General features: G+C 37.0%; 1 protein-coding gene across 3 annotated transcripts in view; it reads right to left on the reverse strand.

Moving 5' to 3' along the window:
* Positions 1 to 24,141, reverse strand: part of LOC150103081 (putative phosphorylase b kinase regulatory subunit beta) — an 860,602-nt gene that overhangs the window by 9,919 nt on the left and 826,542 nt on the right. For all 3 annotated transcript variants that reach the window (XM_090398411.1, XM_090398412.1, XM_090398413.1), the window contains exon 28: positions 5,656 to 5,730. In XM_090398411.1, coding sequence (XP_090254537.1) covers positions 5,656 to 5,730 — 75 coding nt within the window. The remainder of the gene's footprint in view (positions 1 to 5,655; positions 5,731 to 24,141) is intronic.

Here is a 24,141-nt window from a genome sequence, read left to right on the forward strand (position 1 = left end):
TGTCCTTTAAACTTTAACGCTCTGTTAACCACCCCGTAAATCTCTAGCTTCATCTATTTCGTGGAGTACAGTGCCATCAATGTGATACACAGTTTGTAATATATTTATCCTAAAATGCATAACTTGACATTTCTCGACATTAAACTGACACCCATTAAATTAGGCCCCTACTGACAGCCTATTTAAATTGTTCTGCAAACTCCCACTATCACTTTAATTAACTTTTACTCTACTTAATCAGCAAACAATTGAATATTTCCTTTCAGGTTATTTCCTATATCATTTATGTACAAATTAAACAGCAATGGTTCCAGCACTGAACCTTGCAGCACACTACTGTTTTTTTTTTTTTTTGCCTCAATTCTTCCCCTCTATATACCACTTTTTGATATCGGTCCAGCAGCCGCCCTCTTTTTCACTTAACCAGTGTCATATCCATCCCCATTTGTTCTAATTTGCATTAAAGAGTTCCATGTGGTATTCTGTCAAATGCCTTTGTGAAATCCAGCAAAATGTAGCCATTTCCTTTATCCAACTCTGCTGTTACTCTATTATAAAAAGTTAGTAAATTAGTAAGGCATGACTGACCTTCACAAAGCCATGTTGATCCTCATATAGTATTATATTTTTGCACACTCATCCTTGAAATGCTTTTTATGACTAATTTTTCAAGTACATTTACCACCACCCCATGAGATACTGATTGGGCTATAATTTACTACTGCAGTTCATAGAACCTCCCTTATGCAAGGGAATTATTTTATCCTCTATTTATCTTGCACATTCTCACAAAACCCAGCTGATATCCCATCTATTAAATTGTGATCTTGCAATATCCTAAGAACCTCCAATTCATCCACCTCTGTTCTCGCATTAATATTTGTCACATATGTTAAAGCAGTAACCGCAATAGGATGATATACCCTTGCAAAGTGGTCACTCAGTAACTCGACTATTTTGTCTGCTTCATCACCTCGTGACTATCATCAACTCATTAAGGTTATCCTTCCATAGTCATTCTTTCTCTTACTTGCTACTTAATGAAAGTACTCTTTGAGATTTCCTTTGGTCTGCTTGGCTAGATTCTTTTCACAATCTGATTTTGCCTTCTTTGCCATGCTGTTCACCTTTCTTGCCTGAGCCTTGCACTGTTCATAAGGTTGTTGGTCACCTTTCTCTTTATATACCCTCCAGGAAATTTTCTTCTTCTGCAGTCCATGCTTTATGATACTACTCATCAATCTAACTCCTAACTGTTTATAACTGTTTATCCCTCCTTACCTTAGGTATACAATTTAATACTGCTCCCTCTAGACGACCCTTAACTATAACCAACGCACTACTAACATCCTCACCCTGCAGTGTTTTATGCTATGTTACAGATTTAAGCTTCTTTCTGAGCATATCATAATCACCTGCCATGTAGTTCCACAAATACTCCTTCTTGAAAGAATATTCCTCATGTTTTACAATCTCCCAAGTCAAGACCGCATGGTCACTTTCATCAATTGGAGACAATGTTGTCACCTTGGTTATGGATAGCTCTTCTGATCCTATGACCGGGTGCAGTACTCTCCCATCCCCTACTCCCTTCCATGACATGCTGCCTTAAGTAATTATCTCTTGGCTGGTGTATAAATTCTATTTCCTTCCTGCCAAGTAATCTTCTTCCTTCCAGTCTATATCACTATGGTTGAAGTCCCTCATAGCAATCACTCGACCTGTACTCATTGTAATAATTTGGTAATTCATGTCTTCCAGATCATCTATGGAACTGCCTGGCCTATAGCAATATCCAACTGGATAATTTGTCTGACTAGCCTTATTCTCGCAACCTCTTGCCTGACTCCTATTCTTTTTGGCTATTCATCTGCTATCATCAGCAGTATTCCACCCCTATGATATCCTGTCTATCTTCCCTGGAAATGATAAGCCCTTCACATTCAATCCCTGTAACCACATCACCTGATGTTAGCCAAGTCTCACTAATGCCTATAACTTTTTTGGCAAGGTTGCAATAACCAATGCCAAAAACTCCTCCCTCTTGTTGCTGATACTATAGAGAAACTGCAGCATCCCTGTATTCCCACACTCACTTTTACCTTTGAATTGACTACCTGATTCAATATTTTTGCTTGAGAGACTAGATTCCTCACTTGGTCATTCTCATACTCACTTGTTTTTTTCTTGGTTGCCTTTACACAAACTCGCTTGCTTCCACCCTAAGTTTTCCTAAATTTACACTTCAGCATGCTTGGCGAACAAAGCTCTCTCCAGACACCTAACACCAAACCATTAAGATGCACTCCATCAGCATTGCAAATCCTTCTTTCTGTCAAATCAAACAGAGACCACAGATCCACAAATTCTACATCATTCCTTTTGCACAATCTACGTATAGACTCATTGGCTATCATTGACCTCCTCCTCAGTTCATCTCTATCATAACATGGTAGGAGACTTACAATCTTCATCTTCTTGATCTTCAGTTTTGCCTTTTCTAACAACTTCTTTACATCCTCACAGAATACTTCTCGTTTCTCAAATCAACTTACCTTAAGTTTTTAAGTGTTACCTTAAGTGCTTAAGTTTTCCTAAATTTACACTTCAGCATGCTTGGTGAACAACGCTCTCTTCAGACACCTAACACCAAACCATTAAGATGCACTCCATCAGCATTGCAAATCCTTTTTTCTGTCAAATCAAACAGAGACCACAATCTATGTATAGACTCATTGGCTATCAATGACCTCCTCCTCAGTTCATCTCTATCATAGCATGGTAGGAGACTTACAATCTTCATTTTCTTGATCTTCAGTTTTGCCTTTTCTAACAACTTCTTTACATCCTCACAGAATACTTCTCGCTTCTCAAATCATTTCCTTCAACTTACCATTTTGCATCCGGATGGCATGACTACTATCGTGAATTTTTGCATCTGGGAAACAGGATTTTTTCACACTTTTATTAAGTACTCCATTGATCATTGAGTCTATACATAATTTTCTCCTTCACTTGTTGTTCTTTTTTGTTCGGTTGATCTTTATTATTCTTTCAGATCACCCGGTTTTCTTTTTTCAGCCCTGCTTAACACTTCCTGCTCCCACAATTTTTTGATTTTGCACTTTGTCCTATGAAGGATAACATTTAAGCATGCTATTTCTTTATTAATATCTATTTTATTCTCTCTATTTCACGCTGCATGTTCAACATTAATAACATCATTTTCCATTTTACTGTCAGTATTTGTTGCATTCTCGTTAACCAACAGACACTCACTTTTGAAACACTCAATATAAACTCTCTCTCTCTCTCCAGTTTCAATTTCCTTCCAAATATTCTTTAATTTTCCCGATGAATATATTTCTCACACACACTGCATTGAATAAAAAACTGCAAATTCAAATCGCTGGTAATGTGGTCTTTGCCACTATTATTTGTCGCATTGGTGCCATGCCGACAATATCACAAGAAAAATGTTAGAAAGATACTAAACACTCTAAAAACATGAAAATTTACACTAATACACTATAATATACTCATTTCCTAAGGAAAAACAAAATAAAACGGATAAAACTCAATAATTTTACGAGCGCTAAATTACATGACCACTCACAATATAACTTTGAACCAAAAACAGGCTGCCTCGAGTAATTATCTCTTAGTAGGTGTATAAATTCCATTTCCTTCCTGCCATGTGATCTTTTTTCCTTCCAGTCTATATCTCCATAGTTGAAGTCCACCATAGTAATCACTTGACTGGTGCTCACTGTACTAATTAGGTGATGAATGTCTTCCAGATCATCTGTGGAACTCCCTGGGCTGTAGCAACAACCAACAAACTGTATATTTGGTCTTAAGATCTCACTGGCCTTAATCTCACACCAGACTGCTTCAAATGAACAGCCACCCTCCCATTTATCTCCTATTCTTTTTGGCTGCAATTCATCTGCTATCATCAGTAGAATGCCCCCCCACCCATCCTATGTTCTGTATCTTCCATGAAAATACTAAACCCTTCACATTTTATCCCTGTAACTACATCATCTGCTGTTAGTCAAGTCAAGTCTCACTAATGCTTATAACATATGGGGAGGTTGCACTAACCACTTACTAAAATCTCCTCCCTCTTGTTCCTGATACTTCTGGCATTAGTATATCGAAACTGCAGCATCTCTGAGAAACTAGATTCTGCACTTGTTCATTCTAACACTCACTCACCTCATGGGTGACTTCACCCTATAGACAACAGAATTTTCAAGGCGAGTATAGTAGGGAGTCAAGTGAATGAATTTATATGGAATAAAAGAGAAATTAGTTAAAACACTAAACTATATATATAAGACAGTGTTCAAATCAATTTAAACTTATGGATTTGGGATTGGATTAGAAATTAAATACTTGATCAAAGACTGGAGCCCACAGATATACAAATTCTAAGAAAAAGCAGTGGATTGAATAGATGGCTTCGATGGCAGAATCATACTAAAAATGAAGATATTATTAGGAATATGACATTACTAACACATTCATGAATGGGTGAGCAGAGCTAATCTAGAATGGTTCCTTAAACAAAATGGGAAAGATTAACAGAACAAGAGCTATTTTGTGTGTGTAGGGATGATAGGAAAAAGATCCAGAAGAAGACCAAGATCTTGGCAAATTAATACAGTAAGAAGAAGTGTTTTAGAAGACAAAAATGCATGATCTAATAATACTGGAGTCCTATCAGAAAACAGATTAATTTGTTGATGTGAAGTTGGCAGTGATATAAAGCTTTCATGTAATACTAACAAATATCCTGTACACCCCTGAAGGTACATATCAGGAAGCTAATGAAGATAATGACATCTCTGAACATATCTTTATATCACATGTTGTTAATGATGATTAGTCCATGTCCTGAACAGAAAGCCAGCAGGCTTTTACTATTATCATTATTAGCTTGACTTTTTTCTCCAAATTTTCTCAAAATATTTCTATATTTTGAGAATGGTGCTAGAGTCACAAGTGAATGCAACAGTAGATTTGAGCTATGCTAAAAAAAGTGTTTTTAATTAGTGTATGGTGTGTCTGTTTATCACAAATTATGCTGCATTTCTTTCAGTATGGATACAAGTGTCCTTCAATAGTTTTGTTGTTGGAATTTTTGTTGTTATATTGTGTTTTGCTACTTGTTTATTCTTACTGGTTCTGCTTCTGAAGGCACTCAAAAATGTGAAAGATCTGTGGATTGTTTGGGTAAATGAAAAGGAAAACATTAAGGTATGTGAAAAGTGTCTTGATAGATTACAGCGACTAGCAATGGGAGCAAGTATCGGGAGCATAGTAAAAGAACTTAGGCAAGAGTTAGTGAAAATGAAAAGTAAAATGAAACATCTGGAAGAGGATTTGAAACATCTAAAGTTGAATAAAGGTGTGATTATTAGGGTATGAGGACTAGATTTTTTGCTTGGAGAATTGTGAATGAGTGGAATGGGTTGCCGGAGTCACTTGTGAGTGTTTGTCTGTTAATGGGTTCAAGGAGAGGTATGATAAAATGTGTGGATAGTCTGAGTCTCTCTTTCGCAAGGAGTCTTCAAACTCCATGGAGATGTCCACACAATAATAATAATAATTGCAAAATAATATCAAATTTAGCTTTCAGTTTCTTACCCTGTCCATATCCACTGTTTCACTAAATGACAATTCTGGGTTCCTTTCTAGAACTAGGTATACAACCATTATTAACTAGAAAACATAAAAAAAAAGATATATAAGGCACATAATTTAAATATAAAGAATTTCAGACATTTCAGAATTTATATAAATATATGCCAGCAAAGGTTGGTCGATTGGTAAGACCTCTGCTACTAATGGCTCGCAAAACGTTAAGCTAGTTTGAGCGCAGTTAGTAGTTGGAAGGAGCCAATCATTCGATGCTGTTGGCACACTCTCCCTCGATGAGTCTTTGGACTCCCTGGAGGTGTCACATAATAATAATAATATAAATACAAAAATTTTAATCATTTTTCAAAGGTAAATTTGAAAACACTGAAAAAAAAAAAAAAAAAAAAACAGAAAGAAATTGGAAACATTTTCTTATAATGGAATGTTTTTATTTTGTTTAATAAATGAGGTTCTTTTTGACAGAGTTAATCAGCAGCACCTACTGAGTAACAATATCTATGTTGGTGTCCAAAACCAAAGGACGAACACTATTTCTGAAGATTACAACTACAAATTTAGATGAATCAGCTTGTGGCAATTTGTATAATTGACGATTCTGAGTAGAAAGTTGGTACATATTCAAATTTTCAAATCATGCATAAAGGGATCACATGGTAGCAATCAGATGAATAAAATGCAAAAGGCTGCGCTAAGTGAATTGTGTTTGAAGGAAGCTCCTTTTTGTGAAAGGATAAAGTTGCAAACTTGAATGTTGTAATGTCTCAAAGACATCTAGATGATTTCCCATGGGGAAGAATTATTAGACAGCTTGAAGAAGGCTGCAGAATTACTGATATCGCCAGAGAGTTTGGAATCTCACATAGCGTTCTATCTTGGCTCTGGACAGCATTTTAAATCAATGGAATGTCTTCCAGATGCTAGCTAATAGCTCACTCTACCATGGAGGATGAAGACAGATTTTTGTTATAATAGCAAAATGTAATCGAGGCACCACGGCAGGTCAGCTTGCAAGTCGGCTCCATTCAAGCACAAGTATGCAGATATCTCGAGAAACTGTGGCAAGATTTCTGCAACAAGTAGAACTGTATGTCTGAAGGCTCATTAGTCTGTGTCCCTTTATCCACAACTCATTTTCAGTGGTATCTATAAAAACTGGACATAATATCAATGGGCTAATGTAATCTTTAGTGAGTCATTTTAGTCTTTCCTCCAATTCCAGATGAAACTCTATATGATTCTGGCATGATAGCGGCACTGCTTACTATCACGAGAATGTTCTTGAAAGGGATAGATTATGGCAGTGCTGTGGAGAGGCGTTATGCTTAATGGACACACTGGGCTACAAGTGATAGAAAAAGGTACTAGGATTGGTGAACAATATTCCAACGAAGTTTTTCAAAGTCATGTTCGATTGTTCCATAGTGCTGTAGGTGAAGAATTCATTTTTTTGGAGGACAATGCCAAATCACATCACACATGAGCAGTGGGGATATTGCTGGAGAGGATTTTAATCAAATATAGTGGCCAGCATTCTTCCTAGATCTCAAGCCCCATAGAACATGTCTGGAGACAACATATTGTGCTTTGCTGCTCGTAATTCCTTTCCAGAAAACAAACACGGCCCTATCCTTGTTCTAAAGCAGGAGCGGCCAGTTTGCCACAATAATTCATGAGTCACTTGGTGCTAAGTGTCGTATGATGCGAGAGCTGCATTGCAGTTCAGGTAGATATATTCCATACTGAAATGTCTCCGCACATAGTTCTCTGTAAGCACTGTACAATAATTTCCTAACTACGAAAATAGGAAATTAGTAACTTTGTATTGTCAAATGTATTACAATTTAATTTGTATGAAATCTATAACACATTTTTTATGTAATATAATTTATTAGTATGCTGGCAATGAATTTATGTCCACATTTGGCTGTTGTCATGAAAATTTTTTTATATACAAGTGAAAATGTAGTTCATTCTTCACTTTTGGATACCAGTGTATTTATTGTTATGTTGTAATATATTGCTATCCTGTTATGATGTAGCACTTATAGCAGAACCTTCAACAGAAGTTAATATTAAACTTCTGGCATCGGTAGATCTACATTTCTTCATCATCATTATCATGAAATTTTTGACATGTATTCCTCAAGGGGTATACAGGATATGATAGTACTAGATGAAAAACTTACATCATTACTAACTTTCTATCTACAATTTCCTCCAAATCAATCTGTTACCTGTCAAGACTCTAACATCATCACATCTTATTATTATTATTAATTATTAATCGTGACACCTCCAAGGAGTCTGAAGACTCACTGCAGGAGGACACCCACTATACAACTGTCTCCACCAATACACCGAACCTCTACTACCAATCAACTCCATCAACGCCATCTACTGCTCACACCACCACAACTAGTATTTTTTGTCTATAAATTGTGTGTGTTCTGAAGGGCCGATTTGTCTGTATGCAGGATGAATAACCTGAGTTTCTGGGAGAAAAAAACCCTGCTACCTCCATATGAGATTGGCTAACTCACCTTCAATTGAAAAAGTACTTATATTTCTGTCCTCTAAGGCACTTTTTACTGTATCAATCCACCTATATCTTGGTATAGGTGGATTTGTCTGTATGCAGGATGAAAAACCTGAGTTTCTGGGAGGGGAAAAAACCCTGCTACCTCCATAAGAGATTGGCTAACTCACCTTCGATTGAAAAAGTCCTTATATTTCTGTCTTCTAAGGCACTTTTTACTGTATCAATCCACCTATATCTTGGTCTTCCTCGGGGGTCTTTTTCTGCCAACCTGACAAAGAACACTTGTTTTTCTAATCTTTCCTCTCCCATTCTGTTTAAGTGACCACACCACCTGAGATTAGCTCTGATAACACTTTCCTGGATACTAATAATGTCAAGTTTTTTCCTAATATCCTCATTTTTAATATGATATTGCCATTGATGCAATCTGTTCATGTCCATAATCTTTCTCAGGACTCTCGTATCTGCAGTCTCTAGTCTTTGGTCAAGTGTTTTATTTCTAACCCAGTTCTCAGATCCATAATTTAATATTGATTTGAACACTGTCTTGTATGTAGCCAATTTAGTGTTCGACTAATTTCTCTCTTATTCCATATAAATTTATTCAGTTGACTTTCTACCGTACCAGCTTTGTTGATTTTGTTATCTATTTCCACATTTAATTTACCATCTTCATAAAAAATCGTGCCTAAGTAGCTAAAATGTTTTATTGTTCTATAGGCTCTCTATTCACAATGTGGCTGATATTTTCAATGCTTCAGCCTATTTTCATTGTCTTGTTATTGCTGACCTTCATACAGAGAGAGAGGAAAGACAGTGTGCATGTTGCCTAGGTATGATAATGACGAGCTGAGCAGAAGAGTGGTAATATTGAATGACATCATAGCTAGAATGTGTGACAAGAGAGGACTGGAATATGTAGATGCTTGGAGTGCATTTGAGGACAGAGAGGAATTGTATGCGAGAGACCGCTTACATTTGAATGAGGAAGGACATAGGCATCAGGAAAGAATGCTGTTCTGAACGAGTCAGTGTGTCCCAGGGAGGATGGTAGCAGGGATGGCCTCTTGTGGGAATGGGTACTTGGGAGAAGGGGGACGACATCAGCTAACACTGAGCCCAGTGGAGTCTAGAGGGGATAATGCTGGGTATAGAAACAACGGCATTTATATGCTTTATACTAATGCCAGGAGTATCCAGAAAAAGTGAGAGGAATTGGTGGCGCAGATAGCATCAGCCTTGCCAAAAATTATTGGGTTCAATGAAACGTGGTTGACAGAAGAGGATATAATAACAGGAATAGAAGTTGCTGAGTACAGCATTTTTAGGTAGGATAGGAAGGGAAAGCGTGGTGGTGGAGTACTGCTTATGATAAGTGACGACCTATGTCCTCTAAGAGCGAAGGCTTTGGAAGGCAGTGACACTAATGATTTTGAAAACATATGGTGTGAGGTAGAGGTGGGCAAGACAGGATATTTACTGGGGTGTTGCTACAGACCCAGTAGCACAGAAGGTGGGGACTAGGAGATGTTTAATAGTTGAGTTTGGCAAGTGCAAGAAGAATGATTGTTATGGGAGATTTTAACTATAGTAGTATAAATTGTGGAGAGGAAGATGCATGTAGCAATAAGGAAATGGAATTTTTAGAATTCTTGAGGGACAAATGTCTTAGGCAACATGTAATAGAGGGAAAAAGAGGTTCAAGAGCTTTCGATTTGGTTATGGCATCAGAAGAGCTGATAATAGCTGAGATGACATCTCTCCCACCAGTTGGAGAGAGTGACCATATGGTTTCGACTTTGAAAATGAATAGACATGCAGGGGTATCAAAGAGACGGGAACGTATGTGGAATTATAAGGCAGGTGATTATAATAGTCTAAGATGTCAACTTGGGGAAGTGAAGTTTAATGGAGGGAGGAATTGGAAGGCCAGGATATCATTAGTGCATGAAAAATTGTGAAAGAATATTTGTTAGCAGCAATGGTAAGTTGTATACCACGAGTGAAGAAGAGGACACAATTTGGAGTAAAGTGGATGACGAACAATATTAAGCAGGAATTGCATGCAAAAAAGAGGATATGGAAGAGATATAAGGAGATAGGTGAAGAGAAGATGAATGAAGACACAAGAATATAAGACACAGGCCAGAAGAGTGACTAGTATGGTAAGGAAGGTGAAACTGGAATATGAGAAGAGATTGGCACTAAGATCCAAAGAAAATCCTAGGGAATTTTTTAGCCATGTGGCCAGTAGGAGGAGAAATGACTGTGGAAGAATGATATTGCGGGATAAAAATGGGAATAGAGTGACTAATGCAGAGGACATAGTGGAATTGTTCAATGAACACTTTATTGGATTATTTCATCCTGGAGGAGTCAGTTTTAATACTAGAGGGATAGGGCAGGTTCAAGGTTTAGAGGTACAGGAGGAGAGTGTGTTTCAAATACTGAATACTCCGGATGTCAGTAAAGCTGTGGGACTGGATGGTATTTCACCACGAGTTTTGAGAGAATGTGCTAGGGAACTGACAGTGCCTTTGACTGGGTTTTCAAAGAAAGTCTGGATGCGGGAAAGGTGCCCATGGAAGGAAGGTAAGATGGTGCCACTGCATAAGGATGGTAGCAGACTGGAAGTGTCTAATTATAGGCCAGTTCACGTATCATCAGTAGTTGTTAAGATCTTGGAGAAAGTAGTGAGGGACCATATACAGCATTGGGCAGATGAGGGTGGTGTTATCCGTGAGAGTCAACATGGATTTGTGAAGGGGCGCACTTGTTTTAGCAATATGCTAGCCTTTTATAGTAAAGTTACAAGAGCATTAGATGGGGAAAAGGCATATACTGCCATTTTCTTAGACTTAGCGAAAGCATTTGACAGGGTGCTATATGATAAGCTGATATTTAAGTTGCAGCACATGGGTCTGGATGTCAGATTGGTCAACTGGATTCAGGATTGGTTGTCCAATAGGTATCAGAGAGTTGTGTATGGTGGGACAGTTTCAAGGAGGCAGAGGGTTACAAGTGGGGTGCCACAGGGCTCAGTACTGGGACCTATATTGTTTAACCTTTATCTCAATGACATTGTCAGTGGATTGCAAGGGGGATATTCAGTTGTTTGCAGATGATGCGAAGCTGGGAAGGATTATTAGTAATAATGCAGATGTGGTAGCCCTGCAAGAGGATTTGAATAAGCTAGATAGATGGGCAAACGAATGGGGTATCAGTTTAATGCAGAAAAATGTAAGGTCTTGAGGTTTGGGAAACATAGATGTGATGCTGCATACTCTTTTGGAGGAGTTATACTGGAGGAAGTGGGGGGGGGGAACAAGAGATCTGGGGTTGATGATTGATAGAAACCTGAAATTTAGGGGACATATGGCAAAGGTGGTGAAGGTAACACAGAGGATTGCTGCAATAATGAGAAGGATACTGACCTGCAGAGATAAAAGGGTTATCATTCCATTGTATAAGTCTCTGATCAGACCACACTTATTGTTCTCAGATTTGGTCCCCAGGATTTGAAGGGGATAAATTAACTGTGGAAAGGGTACAAAGGCAGATAACAAAGATGGTTTTAGGACTGTATCATGTTAGTTATGAAGATCGGCTGAGGGAATGTGGATTGCAGAGTCTGGCGGATAGAAGAAGGAGAGATGATATGATTGAGACTTTTAAACTGTTGAGAGGTGGTTACAGGGTTGACACTGGGAAGTTCTTTCGCTTGGTTGAACAGTGGGAAGGAGTGATGACAAGATGCCATCCCTGGAAGTTACGAAAGGAAACTGTTTGCAAGAGAGTGAGGAGTGGTTTCTTTGCATGGAGGGTGGTTGAACCATGGAATGCATTGCCTGATGGAGCGGTGAGAGTGAGAATGGTCAATGAGTTTAAGGAGTGGTATGATAGACTTTTTTGTTTTTCAGGGGGGGGGGACTCCCCTCGATGAGTCTTGATAGACTTTGTGTTTCTTAGGAAGGACCTCCCATGATGAGTCTTTTGACTCCATAGAGGCCTGAATAATAATAATAATAATTATTCAGTTTAGTCAGGGAATCTTGCAGACTTCTAGTGGATTTATTTAGAAGTATAACATCATCCACATAAAGCAAAGAGCTGAGATTAACATCTCCAATTTTGATATCAGGTTTAATATCACTTTCCTTCATAATGTGATCCATATAGATAACGAATAATAGAGGGGATAATGTACATCCTTGTCTGACACCAGATTTAACATTAAATCATCTTCCTGTACTTCCTTCAATTCTAACTGCTGACTTACAACTCAAATAAAGACTAAGTATTGCTTGATAATATAATGTCTCATCGACATCATACAATTGTAGGGTTTTGAATAGCTTCTCTCTTGACACTTTGTCATATGCCTTTTCCAGATCTAGAAAACTTAAATACAGATCTTTGTTATATTCCCATGATTTCTCATTTTATTTTTTTTTATATGTATATTTATTTTTATTTATTTTTTATATATAAAAGATATACTAAAATGTTTTAACATGGTACTGTCATGACCTTAAAAAATTAACATTAAAAAAGAGGATCATCTGATTATACTGAATGACGATGATATAAACTTCATGATGTAACTGGTGAAAATTTTTATGCTTCGTTACAACAAAGTAAATTATATTTTACAAGAAAATAAATTCTAGATTAATCCTTTACCCAAGTGTAAGCAAAGTCTGTACATGAAATATATCTTCACAATAGACTACTTGTATACAGAAGCTACTGACTTAACATCAACTACTTCAGTATTCCATAATGCAATGACATTATGAGAAGGGCCACTATCTAGACCAGTTTCAAACTTTTTTAAGGTCTTGTCACCAGGAGCTATATCCAGGGAGATACCAAAGTTGAATCAATGCAAAAGTCAATTGCCATATACAAGTAGTAAAAAGGTGTATCAGCTTATTATTAAAATACTCTTGATCAGAGAAAAATGTAAAATGTTTTTTTTACTTGGTTACAAAGTGTGCTTATAATTGGGTAAAAGACGAAAGAATATAATTTACTTTATAATCCCCTTCTGTTCCCCCAATGGTGCAGAGACCAAATCCCTGGAAATCATCTGGAAAAAAATTTGATAGTGAAACTACAGCATTGGGTTTGAATATTAAACTAGTACATTGGATGTCTGATAGGTATCAAAAAGTTGTGTATCGGAAAGCTCAGGGGTATATTTTATGACCACTGCCATTGAAAAAATTTGAATGGAAATATTCAGTTGGCTGCAGATGATGCGAAGTTGGAACAAATTATAAGCAGTAAAGCAGATGTGGTGGCCTTACAAAAACTTGAATAGACCGAATGAATGGGCATGGAAGTGGGTGATACTAGATCAATGTTGTAAAATATAAGGTTTTAAAATTTGGGAAACAAAGATGGAATGTAGAATTTATGTTTGGTGGGAATATATTGTTGGAAGTGGAGGAAATAAGAGATTTTGAGGTGATGGTGGATAAGGATCTAAAATTTAGAGTACATATTGCCAAAATTGTGAGGACAACATAATGAATTCCAGGAATGATGTGGAGGACAATCACTTGTAGAAGTAAGGAGATTTCGGTTCCATTGTATAAGGCTCTGATTAGACCATATATAGACTACTGTGCACAGATTTGGTCACCCAGTTTTCAAAAAGATGAAGAGGTATTGGAGAGGGTCAGAGGTAACTGACCGAAATTGTTTCTGATTTCTGGAATGTTGAATATTTAGAAAGATTGAGATGATGCAATTTGCAGAATCTAGCAGATAGGATGAAGAGGGGTGATATGATAGAGATATACAAGTCGTAAGAAGTTTTTAAAGGATTAATGTCGAAGAGGTTTTTTATAAAATTATGGGAGATGGGTGGAGAACAAGGGGTTATCCCTGGAAGCTATATTAGGAGGGTGTGAGCACGGGAATGAGAAACAGGTTTTGTTTTTTTGCATGGAGAGTTGTGAATGATTGCAATGCATCACTGAGAGTATGTGTGGTGTCTGTAGAGAATCTGAATGTGTTTAAGACATGGTATGATGGGCTGTGTGTATGGGAACCTCCTAGATGAGTCTGAGACTCCATGGGGGGGGTCTTGGGATAATAATAATAATAATTAAATGTGAGTAAATTACTAAGGCAAAGACCTATTTTTTTACAAAGCAACAATGCCCATTATAGAGAATCATATCCCTATCTGTCTACTGTTGGATTTTGCTTTTAATTACCTTTTCCAATACGTTAACCACCACTCCACATTAATAATTGGTTTGTAATTTGCTACTTCTGTCTTAGAGCCACTTTTATGTAATGGAATCTTATCATCTTTGCACTCCCTTGGAACCCTGCCAGAGCCGAGACTTAGATTAAACAACTTTTGTCAGAGGAACTGAGAATTCACTTGCACATTCTAGTAGAACATGAGCTAACATACTATCCAGTCCCACTGCTTTATTCACTTGGACATTTTTCGATATACTGAGCTCTTCCTGTTCATCTACCTCAATTCTGACATGAGTGTCTGTCACATCAGCAACTGCAAAATCTTGATTCGGATGATTGACTTTGGCAAAGTGATTGCTCAGCAAATCACTTTCCTACCATCAGCATCGATTAGTATTCTTACTATAGTTATTTATCCTCTTACTTGCTACATTAAAAAAAAAAAACTCTTTTGGATTTACTTTGGCCTGCTTATCTAATTTTTTCTCATAATCTGATTTAGCCTTTCTTATCGTACTAATGGTAGGATGAATTCTTTTTCTAGTGTGAAGTTAATGTGAGGATGCAGGGTGTTGATTTTTGTAAAAATGACTGGAGTTCTGGCTCTATTGTGACTCCAAAACTTGTTTTAAACAGGCTTATTAAAATAAACAATATAACCTGACAAGATGCGTAAGTGATCACACTTATATCATTGAGGCAATATATGGCATTTCTGTTTCTTGTCCAACTACTTGGTGGCTTGTACTTGTTTTGTGGATGAATTCTGATTTGTGCTGTCTCCTTTTCTCAATGTCTTTTATGTGTTCAGACATGCATATCTCTCCAGACCATGGTGTCTTGCCTACATAGTATATGCCATATATTGATTATAATCGTTTTACAAGAAAGTTTAAAGAAGCCTCAGAAATGCTCCATATACAAACAATGTAATAAAAATCAAGATTTAATTCTACACCAACTTTGGTCTGCTTTCATCAAAAATCTAACAACCATGGACCTGGGATATAACATGTGTCATGCTACAGAACATGACAGCAACAACTAGCATTGTTCCAATGCATACATAGGAATCAATACAATGGTTTTTTTCTGGTCACTTTGTTTATATATATGTTACTGTGAAAGACCGAAATTAGAGAATGTCAATATTCTCTGGTGAATGTCGACACATACCAAATACGTCGGTGAAAGACCGAATATTTGGTTATATTATTATACATTGCAACTAATTCGAGAAGTGGAGGGAAAGGCTATACACGCTGTAATTGCAAAAAGAAGTGTTCCACAACTAAATGCAGTAAAAGCAAGGGACTCTTGTGCAATTTAAAGTGTCATAACAGTTTAAGTTGTTGTAATAAATAAGACTGTATAACGTTAATCACATAATTTAAAAAGTTGCATTTTTGTCTTAACATAATAAAAATATTTTTATTCAACATTTGCCATCAGTGCATGTTGAATGTCGACATTTGCCGGTGTAAGTGAGAAATAATGATATTTAGCAAATATTTTGTACATACACCAAGCGACTATGTGAATGCTGACATTCACCAGAGACCATCGACATTTGCCAGATATCAGTCTTTCACAGTAACATATATATATACTAGTTTTAAAGTTCTGATAACATCTGCTATGTATAATTTTTCTAATCTTTTATACCAGTTTTGTACCCCTCATAATGCAAGTCCAATGACTTAGAAAAACCTGTCAGGTTATATTGTCATCATCATCATCAAATTCCTGCCATGTACCCTCAAGGGGTGTACAGGATATGATAGTACTACATGAAAAAAATTACATCATTATTAAATTCCTATCTACAATTTTCTATCAAATCAGTCTGTTACTTATCAAGACTCCAACATTATCAGATCTTATATTTCTATCGTCTAAAGCATTTTGCACCGTATCAATCCACCCATATCTTGGTCTTCCTCTGGGTCGTTTTGCTGCCAACCTGGCAGAGAACACTTGTTTTGCTAATCTTTCCTCGCCCATTCTGTTTAAGTGACCATACCACCTAAGATTAGCTCTGCTAACGCATTCCTGGATGCTGACAATGTCAAGTTCTTTCCTAATATCCTCGTTTTTAATATGATATTGCCACTGATGCCATCTGTTCATGCCTATAATCTTTCTCAGGACTCTCATATCTGTGGTCTCTAGTCTTTGGTCAAGTGTTTTACTTCTGACCCAGTTCTCAGATCCATAAGTTAAAACTGGTTTGAACACTGTCTTGTACACAGCTAATTTAGTGTTCCAACTGATTTCTCTCTTATTCCATATGAATTTATTCAATTGACTTCCCACCATACCAGTTTTACTGATTCTGTTGTCTATTTCTATATTTAATTTATCATCTTCAGTAAAAATCGTGCCTAAATAGCTGAAATGTTTTACTTGTTCCACAGGTTCTCCATTCACAACCCAGTTGACATTTTCAATGATTCTGCCTATTTTCATTGTCTTTTTCTTTTTATTGCTGACCTTCATACCATATCGATTACAACAGCTATTCAATTTAGTCAGAGAATCTTGCAGACTTGTAGCGGATTTATTTAGAAGTATAACATCATCCGCATAAAGCAAAGAGCTGACATTAACATCTCCAATTTTGATATCATGTTTAATACCACTTTCCTTCATAATGTGATCCATATAGATAATGAATAACAGAGGGGATAATGTACATCCCTGTCTCACACCAGATTTAACATTAAACCATCTTCCTGTACTTCCTTCAATTCTAACTGCTGACTCACAACTCAAATAAAGACTAAGTATTGCTTGATATAATGCCCCATTGACACCATATAACTGCAGCGTATTGAATAGCTTCTCTCTTGGCACCTTGTCATATGCCTTTTCCAAATCTACAAAACTTAAATACAGATCTTTGTTAAAATCCCATGCTTTCTCGACTATTTGTCGTAAAGTGAAGATCTGATCCTGACAGCCTCTATTTGGCCTGAATCCAGCTTGTTCTTCACCAAGCTTTTCTTCCACAATTCTTCTCAACCGTTTCTCAAGTATACTTGCATAGATCTTGCCAGGAACACTCAGTAGGGAAATACCTCTGTAATTCTCACATGCAGTTTTATTTCCCTTTTTATATATGGGTACTATGAGAGCTCTACTCCAATCATCGGGAATTCGTCCCTCTGTCCAGGCTTTTTGAACTATGCAGTGCAGCCACTGTAAGACTCTTATACCACCATACTTCAGCATTTCTGGTCGAATATCATCTACTCCTGCTGCCTTTCCACATTTCAAGCCTTTGATGGCTTTTTCTACTTCTAGTATGGATATGTATTCCTGACTGCATGCCTGGTCAGTGTTTTTTACCACTGTGCTGTCATCACTGCTTGTTTCATTTAACAGTTTTTCAAAGTAATTACTCCATACTTCAAGGATATCTTTTTCTCCCATTTTCATGTCACCTTTATCATCTCTAATTCCTTTTACAGTACTCTTTCCTCCATTCTTAAGCTTCTTCAATAACCTCCAGAATATTTTGCCACCTTCTTGATATTTATTTTCTATATTCTTGACAAAGTCCTCCCATGACTTTTGTTTAGCTTGTTTTACACAGTGTTTAGCATTCTTCTTGTTTAGCAGTCTCTATATTCTCTAAGAGCACAAGCTGACTTATTTGACAGGAACTTTTGGTATGCTTTCTTCTTTTCCTTCACTGCCACTTTAACTTCCTGTGTCCACGAGGGAGTTCTGATTTTTTTATCCTTACAGATAACCTCACCACATGCCTCTCTGGCAGAATCAATCAATGTTTTCTTCAGAGTTTGCCACTGAATCTCCAAGGTTTGATTCCTGTTCTCAAACTCTTTCATTTTTTCTTCAATAATCTTTCTGTATTTTAGCCTACAGTTCACATCTGAGAGTTGCTCAACTTTTATTCGCTTTAAAACTTTCTTAAATGTTATTCTTTTCAATATGAAATTCAATTTTATCCTGCTCAAGACTAAATAGTGATCACTTCCAATTTCAAATCCTCTGCACACTCTGGAGTCCTGCACCAGGGAGAAAACATCACTATCAACAATAACATAGTCAATGAGACTTTTCTTATTCCTAGCCTCTTCTCTCCATGTGAATTTGTGCACATTTTTATGTTGGAACATGGTGTTAGTAATAACCAGTCCATGTCCTGAGCAGAAATCCAACAGATATTTGCCATTATTATTAGCTTTGCTCTTTTCTCCAAATTTTCCCAAAATATTTTTGTATGTCTCACAATCATTTTCTACTCTGCTATTTAGATCCCCAACAAGGACCAACTTTTCATTTTTCATTGTGTCAGTTGCTTTTTCTAAAGCCTCAAAAAATTCCTCCACTTCTACCTTAGTAGAACCTTCTGTGGGACCATAGGCACAAATAAGTCTCATTGTCCAGTTCCCCTTTCTCATATTTGCCCACATTACTCTACTTGAGACTGACTGCCATTCAAGAAGATTAGCCTCATATTTTGTGTTGAATACTATGGCTACTCCTTCTTTTCCTTGATTGTCATTGCCTGAATATAACATTTTGTATTTATTGCTCAGAAAGATCTCACCAGTTGTGGTCTTTTTTGTTTCAGTCATCCCTATTATGTCGATCTGGTACTTATCTAATTCCTCAGCTAGCTCCATTTCTTTGCCATTTAGGCTTCTTACATTGATAGTACCGATCTTTAACTCTGGTGATGTTGAGTTGGGGTTTATTTTCAGATTTGTTCCAGTAGCTGACTTTTCGCCGTTCGCCCTGGTTCCCTGGCGAAAACAACGGGGGCCTTGTTTAACCAGGCGACGCCCCAGCCTGCATGAAATTTTGTCATGTTGTACCATCATTCTATATTTTGGTTTAACCAATAAGAATACAATTTGGTCAGCTAAATCCCAAATTTCCAGCCCATCCTCGTCCGTTCAGTATCCAAGTAGATACCCAACAGGGTGCACCACGAGAAGGTGAGGATTGGACATTAGGTCAGAAGCCCTGGTCGGTTCTCCACATTCCTTTAAAGGCTATGTGGAGGTCTCCTCTCAGTTATACAGCTTTGACCCTTAAGCACCGTTAAGCAGGTTATATTGTTTATTTTAATAAACCTGTTTTAAGTTTAGGAACATGTAGTCTCAATACTAAAAATCAAATGATGAATTGCCAAACCACAAAAATATTCATGTTCAAAGATTGGTCTTGTTCACAATGAAAACAAAATCGTGGGGGGGGAGAAGGTATTCACCCTCCTCTATGAGTCCTTAGAAGTGCTCAGGATATGTCCTTACAGATTCTTCATTACCACTGGTAGCCTCATCTGTTATTTTATATTGGAAATTTGAGTTCATGCTTAAAATCAGCAAATCAGCCTTTGCTTGCCATCAAACAAATTCTTAGTTTAATCAGAGATAACACTGTGTGAGAAGAATGTTTCTTTAATTTAACTCATCAACCCACAATGGTAACAGTTCGATTTTTCCCATCACAATACTACGTGCTCCTTCTTGCAGTTTCCACTGTCTTTTTAATTTTATCAGCATTGTTCAGGGATGTTATTATGGTGAAGGAGCAATATGTAGCATTCTTCAAACAGCAGGAGCCTACCATCCATTCTTCTATTAACTTCCATATTTTCTTCTAATATTATAGATTTGCGTGGTCTTTTAGCAACATCTGCACTAGCAGTTGCGTCTTCACTTTTATGACCAGACATGGTTTCAGTTTTATATTTTATTCTAAAGAAAAAAATTATTAAAAAGGCACAATGTTGAAGTACAGAATAACCTTCAATAATGGAACACAGATATGATAAACGCAGTAGAATATTAAGTTCACAAACAAAGTTTTAAAATAAATTCAGAGTTGCGTAAAGAACCACTATCAAATGCTACAACAGTAATTTGAGACATAATACTCAGTTTGCCCAATAACATTGTGAAGTGACTTTTTTTTTTTTTTTTTGGTGGCAGCAACATGGAATAGTTAGAAGAAACACACGTATAAACCACAGTGAAAATTATTTAATTGTAAATATTTCATCCTAATTATCTTAGGACATCATCAGTACAGTATTTAAACAAAATTAGGAATAACATACAGTTAGGGCACATGATTACAATAGAATCTCATGAAAACATGCATAAAGTGTTAAAGTAGTACAAAAAAAAAAAAAAAAAAAAAAAACCATTAATTATTTAACACAATTTTGTATGATAATTTCCCATACTTTAAGAATAGTAAGAACGTCGTTGCGGTTTAGGTTTGGTCTGTGTAGTAGGGCTTCAGAACTTTCTTTGTATAAACATTCATGTTTAAATAAAGATCTATGTAAAAGTTTAGCCTTTTCCCAATGGATCCTATAGTTTGGATTTTCAATTCCGTGTTGAGAGAGGCCAGATTTCTGCGGTTTAAAAAGACGAATGTGGTCTTGATGTTCCGAGATGCGTTTCTGAACAGACCTACCTGTCTGTCCAAAGTAAGATAATTTGCATGAGCATGGAATCTCATAAACACCAGGTAACATCAAGGGTGAGAATTTGTCCTTAGGAGAAGGTAATAAGTTGTAAATTTGGTTGATAGGTTTGTAAGTAGTGGCAAAATTGTATTTCTTCATAATTTTAGAAACACGTTCTGAGATGCCTTTAACGTAAGGTATATAATGTATATACTGGAATACATGAACGTTTATACAAAGAAAGTTCTGAAGCCCTACTACACAGACCAAACCTAAACCGCAACGACGTTCTTACTATTCCTAAAGTATGGGAAATTATCATATAAAATTGTGTTAAATAATTAATGTTTTGCACGTTTTCATGAGATTCTATTGTAATCATGCGCCCTAACTGTATGTTATTCCTAATTTTGTTTAAATACTGTACTGATGATGTCCTAAGATACTTAGGATGAAATATTTACAATTAAATAATTTTCACTGTGGTTTATACGTGTGTTTCTTCTAATTATGAACGCACCATAGGTTTCGTTATTTAAAAAAAAAACATGGAATAGAATTTTCCATTTTTGAGGGAAACTAAGGAAATGTCTAGAAAATATGATTAATTCTTAAACTGGAAGCTGATTCAAATTTGCATAAATCAAACCATCATAAATCAAGGGACTACTATAGCTGAATGACTGAGTGATCATTTTGCAAAGGTGTATCATCCAGGTGGAGCTACTGCAAAATAGATAAGACAGGGTTTAATAGAGAATTAGAGGTAGATGAATTTGAGGTATATACACCTCAAATTCATCTAAGCTAAACACAGCTAAGGAGCATCCCAAGGATTGAAAAGAAGAGAAAATAGTTCCATTGCATTAAGGATGCTCCAAGACTGAGGTAGAAAATTATCAACAAGTTGGTATCTCAAGAGTGGTCATCAAGGTACTGGAATTGGTAAGGACAAAATTCAGGAAATGGTGGATAAGAATGGGATATTGTATGGGGAGGGGAGTGTTTAGAATAGCTACATGTTGATGCTGCTGGACTTTGCAAGGGCATCTGACAGGACATTGCATGGAACTCTGTTACATAAATTGGAGCAAATGGGTATCAACATATGGTCGGTAATGTATATAAGAGGTGGGGGGGGGGAGGCTGATGGATGGATCAAAGAACAGTTAAATAGGAACAAAGAGCTCTGTTTGGGCACTGCTAATTAAGTGGTACATTTATGATACAGGGAATGATCTGAGAGGGAGTATTCAGTTTGCTGATGATGATGCAAAACTGGAAGCAACAATCAGTAACGATGAAGGGATATTGCAGGATAATTTAAATAGACTATACTATGGGTAAATATTATACCTATAGGTGGCGCTAGTGTCCTTTGTGAATGTGGTGGTCGTGTTTAGTTAGTCTAGAAAACGTGTTTTTAAATTTAAATATAGTGTGGCTTTTGTCTCAAGTTGTGCATCGGTTAGATACAAGTGTCCTTCAGTGGTGTTATTGTTTGGAACTGTGTTGTATATATTGTGTTTTCACTGCCATTTGTTTCACTACTTTAACGTGTAAAGATGGCGTCCAAATAGAAAGTACATCAGCAGCGCGCAGGACTTCTACATGAAAGGCTGGCTCAGCGTTAGATTTTTTTGCAATGGATGCATTGTGGAAACTGCTACATGTATGCGCCGAAGAATGTGAAGGATCTGTGGTCGGTATGGCTAAATGAGAAGAACGAAAATTTCGACATATGTGAGAAGTGTTGGGATAGGCTGAAGCGTTTAGGAATGGAAGATAACATTGGGACCGTAGCGGAAGAACTTCGGCGGGAGTTCATGAAAATGAAAAATGACCTTCATCTTCTGCATGAGGAATTGGAAGTGCTCAGTAAGGCGATACTGGAAGTTAAAACTGAGTTTAATGTTAAACAGAGAAATTAGGAGTATAGAGATTACTTTAGCTGAAGTAACCAGAACAGGATTACGTATGGGTGAGTCTTTGGTGAATGATGTAGTAATAAATAGTATGGGAGTGATTGGGAGTCAACAAAATAAAACCACAAGTGGCCTAGAAGAAACGAGATGTTGTGAGAGTGGGGGGGGGATAAGTAATAGAGCGTTGAGTAATGAAACTGGGAGAGTCACGATGAATAGCGTAGAAAATGAGTCCATGAGTGACACTTGTGTGGACTTGAATGAAATTAAGAGTGGTAAGATATATGGTGATTCTATGATTAAGGGTATGGAGAGTGGTAAGCATGAGGAGTGCTTGGCTGGTGGGACAACAGAAAGAGTGTCTTTAGCAATAAAGAGAGGGCATGAAGCAGACAAGATGATAGTTATGGTGGGTACAAATGACCTGAGTGGTGGTATAAATTGGGTAGGAAAAGATTTAAGAACATTGTTAGATATTGTGAAGAGGAAAAGTGTCAATGGGAGGATAGTGTGTATGCTGCCTCGTTTTGACAATTACGAGTTAAGTAGACGAGCAATGATAATGAATGATATGATTGCAAGAATGTGCAAAAAAAAAAGAGGTCTGGAATGTGTTGATGTTTCGAGTGTGTTTGAAGGAAAAAGACAGTTGTATGCTAGAGATGGACTGCATCTGAACATGGAAGGACATAAGCGATTGAAGAAGTTACTGTTTTCTGAACAAATTGAAGTAATTGGGCAGGGAAACTAATATTGACAAGGTTGAGGGTAAGAGAGAGAAACTTTAGCACTGATTGTATATTTATTGATCCTTATACGCAGAATAAATTGCAGAATTGAGGGGATAAAAATCGGCATGGGACTACTGAAATTAGTGACTTATATATCAGTTCTAAAGCCGGTACAAGATCTAGAGGGAATCTGCATTTGTATACCAATGCAAGAAGCATTCGAAATAAGAGAGAAGAATTTTTGGCATTAGTCAGTGCAATCTCACCAAAAGTTGTAGGCATTAGTGAAACTTGGCTGTCAGCAGAAGATGTGGTCACTGGAATTGAATGTGATGGGTACAGTATTTTCAGGGAGGATAGAGAACATAGAACAGGGGGAGGAGTACTGTTGATGATAGCTGATGTGCTGCAGCCAAAGAAAGTAGTATATCAAGATGATAGACATGTGAATGAGAGTTCATTTGAGGCGGTCTGGTGTGAAATAGTGACCAATGCAACCAAATATACAGTTGGATGTTGCTATAGGCCAGGGAGGCCAGAGGGAGATATTGAATTCATGCATCAGCAAATTAGTGCAATGACTGCAGGGTTTAGTGA

This window comes from Typopeltis vanoorti, chromosome 9 (genome assembly GCF_054136105.1).
Source record: "Typopeltis vanoorti isolate ZY-2024b chromosome 9, IOZ_Tvanoo_1.0, whole genome shotgun sequence".
Lineage (NCBI taxonomy): Eukaryota > Metazoa > Arthropoda > Arachnida > Uropygi > Thelyphonidae > Typopeltis > Typopeltis vanoorti.